The sequence below is a fragment of the Cornus florida genome, unplaced genomic scaffold (genome assembly GCF_030987335.1).
Source record: "Cornus florida cultivar Cherokee Brave unplaced genomic scaffold, ASM3098733v1 CherokeeBrave_3.0.0_Hap2_Chr08, whole genome shotgun sequence".
In the NCBI taxonomy this organism is placed as follows: Eukaryota; Viridiplantae; Streptophyta; class Magnoliopsida; order Cornales; family Cornaceae; genus Cornus; species Cornus florida.
Genome location: NW_026775578.1, coordinates 44,335,576 through 44,340,540, shown reverse-complemented (window position 1 = coordinate 44,340,540; position 4,965 = coordinate 44,335,576). Strand labels below are relative to the sequence as shown.

Here is a 4,965-nt window from a genome sequence, read left to right as displayed (position 1 = left end):
CCATCAATGGGCTGGAGGTAGGTCGAATAGATGATAACGGGATCTCTAGCTGCTCAAAGACCACCTTTGTGATGATGTTGGTGCTACTCCCTAGGTCTATCAAAACCTTCTTGATCATGCAATTTGCCACTAAAAGATTGATGACCAATGGATCCTCGTGGGGGAGTTGAACTCTGGATAGGTTGCCATCGCCGAATCCAATACAGATGTTACCCGAAGCGATAGCATTAACCAAGGATATCTTCCTGAGCTTATGGGCTGCCCTTAATCTGGATCTGTATACCTCTTCGGACTCCTGATCATCTTCAGATCTGCCATGTATTGCATGAATGACCTTTACTTGAGTACCTTCTACCTTGTGAGGATAGACCTCGCGGGGCTTCACATACTCTTTCGTTATGAGGTAATCTGCCAACTCACCTCTGGCTATCATATTTTCCACTTGTCGCCTAAGGGATCTGCAATCATTGGTTGAATGCCCATAATCTCAATGATAAGCGCAATGTTTGCTTTTGTCCTTCTGCTCCAAGGGTTGCTTCATTGGCTGCGGGGCTGTGAACCTTATTTTATTCTCTTGGAAGAGCCGAGCCAAGGTAATTCAGAGAGGTGTAAACCCTTCTTCTATCATTTACCTCTTCTCGGGTGCCTGGGTGATCGGCGTTGAGGCGCGTTGGCTTTTATGAATTTTTGAATTTGGAATTCTCTTTCGAGGCTTGTTTTCCACTGTCATGAGGGTGACGTGCTGCGCTCGGTGTAGATCTGGGCCCTAGCATTAAGAGTCTGCATGTCGGGAGGAGAATATTTGACCAAGGAAGTATGAAACTTCGTCCCCTGAATCATTGCACCTTTAAATGTTTCTATAGCAGTCGCGGGATGACAGTCTGCTATTTTCGAGGCTTCCATGTTGAATCTAGATAAAAAATCCTGCAGTGTTTCCCCTTTCTTTTGGCTTACGGTGAATAGGCTAGCAATACTCTTCTTTTGCTTCTTATTTTCGTAGTATTATGCTAGGAACATGGTGCACAGAGTTACGTAATCCAGGATGGACTTGTGTGGCCTATTCCTGAACCACTCTAGTGCTACTCCTGTCAAACTGGTAGGAAAAACTCTACACATCCAAGGGTCATTACGGTCATCTAAAGCCATCTTTTGGGCGTAATGATCCAGGTGCCGAGAAGAATCTCTCGTACTATCAAACTGAGTAAAAAAAGGCATGGTAAATTTCTTAGGCCTCTCAACCATATACATATCATCAGTGAAAGGAGTTTTCACCAGGGAGTTTTTATGCTCTCTGGCCATCTCAGCGGGTGTCTGAATCTTCAGGAGTCTTTTCTCATCAAAGGCATCCTGAACACCTACATCATCTGGAATTCCATTGGACCATACCGTGAGCTTATAGCTAGACTTGGCTTGCTTGTCCTGCGTGCGACGAGGGATGTTGTCTGAAGTGACAGCCTCAGACCTTGCCCTCTGCTGTTGTTGAACCTCGTTTGGCTGAGCCTCGTTGGGTCGTGCCTCATTAGGTGGAAGCCCGTTAACTGGAGGAATATTCTGATTAGGGGGTGCTACCGTATCACCTGGTGGTGGCGGTGGTGCCAACTGAGCCATCACCGTTTGCAGAGTGTTATTCTGCTGTTGAAGCAAGGCGATCTGAGCCACGCTAGCTTTGTTTGCTTGACGAAGTACGTCAAACTGGTGTAGAAACTCTTCACACATCTTCTGCATTAACTCCGTCTATTAATCTGTTGAAGATCCTCCGTTCGACATTCCGGATGGTAGTTGCAGGATTCATTTGACATAAGAGTGGGAATATATTTGCACACGTTTCCCACAGACGGCGCCAAAGTATAGGTGTAAAATTTTGCTCAACTAATAATGATTGAGAAAAATAATACAACACACTCAAAAATAGTAAAAATAAATAAGAACAGTGTATAGAGAAGCATAGAATTGCTTGGATCATTTTATTGGAGGTCTGGGCCTCTATTTATACATAAAAATTGGTAGAATTAAGATAGGACTCGCGTTGCTTATCTTCCAATTCTTCCCATACATGACTTTCTTTATAAATAGAGTTCTTTCTATTGTATAATATTTCCTGCGCAGAACTTGCCTTGTATAGAACTTCCTGTCAAAGAATTCTCCTTTTATGATAAATCCTTCTACCGATATGATTTGTTCAATCATGTAAAATTGGGCTGAATATACCTTGAACCAGTTGGGCTTGAATAATAGGCCGGATATTTAATGTTAACATGTTGGGCTGATAATCTCTTGATTCGGGCTTCAACAGGGCTGAAGGTCAAATAATAATAGTATTGGGCTTGTGAACAGTGATCTTGGACTTGCCTTAAACTCAATTTGGGTTTGAGCGAGGTGGGCTTCATAAACTCATCAAGAATAAGTTTATATTTATGATGACGTGGATTATTCTCATTGGAGGGAGATTTTTCCCTCCACAGGAGGTTATTCCAAATGCCCGTGGTATATTGCTATCCCAACGATGATATATTATGGATCTTTTTGCTCGAACAAAAATGATGGATGCTACCCCGGTACTCACTCCTCTACCTACAAGTCCCCATCTTACATTGCATTTGGGTTCTACTCTCTCGGATCCTACCAAGTATAGAACCAGTGTTGGAAGTTTATAGTACCTATTAATCACATGTCCTGATATAGCTTTCGCGGTCAATAAGCTCTCTCAATTCATGCATCGGCCAACTACCAACCATTAGGTTTTTGTAAAACACCTCTTACGTTATCTTTATGGTTCGACTAATGTAGGCATTCAGTTTTACCGTGATTCCCTTCTATCATTACATGCCTTTTCCGATGATGATTAGGCTTGTAACAAGGATGATTTTTCTTCTACAAGTGCATATGTTGTTTATCTTGGCCGCAATCCAATATATTGGAGTTCAAAGAAGAAACGCACGGTTTCTAGATCCTCCACCGAGGCTGAATACAGGCCCATTGCTACTACTGCTGCTGAACTCACTAGGTGTGTTCTCTATTGACTGAACTTGGTGTTATTCTGTCTCACTCACCTGTGATTTATTGTGACAATGTTGGGGCAACTCACCTGTGCTCAAATCCCGTTTTTCATTCAAGGATGAAACATATTGTTATTGACTTCCATTTTATCCGTGATCAAGTTCAAAATGGCACTTTACGTGTTGCTCATGTTTCTAGTGCAGACCAACTTGCAGATGCACTTACCAAACCACTCCCCAGGTCTCGGTTCCTGTCTCTAAAAACCAAGATTGACCTCTTTGACCGAGCTCCATCTTGAGGGGGCATGATAGATAAGATTGTATATTCTGTTGTAATTTGAATTGTATCTACTTTGACTTGGTCTTTTGGTTTCCAGCTCTGTCGTAATTGTAGGAGTCAGTTTAGGAAGTTGTTCATGAGTTGAACCTCGTGTTGTACTCTATTATATATATTCTATAATGGAATGTCAAGCCTATGTGGCCAAATTCATTCTCCTCTGTTCAACACTATTTAGCCTTTAGGTAAATCATCCTCTCTCTTCTCCATGGATCTCCTCCATACTTCATTTCATCCTCTCCTTGATTTGGCAACAGTTTGGCTCTACACAGAGGGCAAGTTACTTGACCTTCATCGATCCAAGTGTCAACACACTCTCTATGAAACACATGACAACAATTGTAGAGCTCTCTAACCTCATCACCAACCTTCATGCGCTTTAAGCACACGACGCAAAGTGGATTAACTTTACATCCTCCTAACCTTTCGAGAACACAACTATAGTCAAGTACCGGGACTCGATCCTTGATGGCTCCGGTCATGCAGTGGACAGGGACGGGTACAAGCAAAGGAGAGGGACGATATTCTGCAGCAGAGTCATTAATGGTGTGTTTATCGGATGATGCTCTATTTAGAAGAGGAATGCAAGAGAGTACCATCAAAACAATGTCTTTGAGAAGATGACCTAATAGATCAAGAACAAGAAGGGCATTGAACAAGGCTATTGGCATGAGTTTTGTTGCCCTAATGCTAAAACAAGTAGAACCCATTAATGCAATGTTGTTGAAGGGCTCAGACTCCCACAGGAACATCTCAAATGGGGTGTGTGTGTGTGTGTGTGTACAAAATGAAGGTGGTTAATGAGCAGATCATAGTCAACTGTGTGATCTTTGAACCAATAAAAGGCATGGGTCATCCATCTACAATTTTTTTTTTTTTTTTTTTTTTCACCCATCTACAAATTATTGACTTGGAGAAGGAGTGTGATGTTGTTTTGTATAGGACGGTGGCACTTGTAATATTTGTGGGACATGTTCAAACTTGCAATATGGTCAGAAGATTGCAATAATCAATGAAGTGTGTTACATGATCAAAAATTGGTTATAAGGAGATAAGATTGATATTTATTGAGATATGGTCCATAATATATATATATATATATATATATATATATATATAAAGGAAGGAAATGATACATCCATATCAATTTCGTAAGAAAGATAGCTCACTTTTGCCACGAAATTCCGTACATGGTGCCAAAAGAGGGGGTAAAAACAAAAAAAATAATCTTCAGCGAAGAGGGAAAAGAACAAATCAGAAGTCAACTACATGTTAATGCATTTCTTGTTAATTATTTGATTGCAATCTCTACAAACAAACATACATATATTAATATAATTTGATTGGACAACTTTGGTTTCGTTTCAATTTTTTTTAATGCAAAGCTTGACTACCATATATTGAATTATGTTATATTTTTATAAAATTTAAATTTACCTTTCAAAAAAGATTTTAATACCATAAATTGAAGTCCAAATTGAGTTTCATTACCGACTATAAGACTAATTGGATTAGTTTAAAGTTCCTAATTGAGACTAGACTTGGTAGCCATACAGTGACTAACATAGACCATCAACTTGATTTTCATGTTGGTTGTCAAACAAAATCACAAACAAATTTCTAATTCTTGTT

General features: G+C 40.2%; 1 protein-coding gene across 1 annotated transcript; it reads right to left on the bottom strand.

The window, feature by feature from the left end:
- Positions 1–3,503: 3,503 nt before the first annotated feature.
- On the bottom strand, positions 3,504–4,085 carry LOC132270153 (brassinosteroid-responsive RING protein 1-like). Its single transcript, XM_059771354.1, has one exon. The coding sequence runs from the start codon at positions 4,083–4,085 to the stop codon at positions 3,504–3,506; it is 582 nt and encodes a 193-aa protein (XP_059627337.1).
- Between the last annotated feature and the right edge of the window lie 880 nt (positions 4,086–4,965).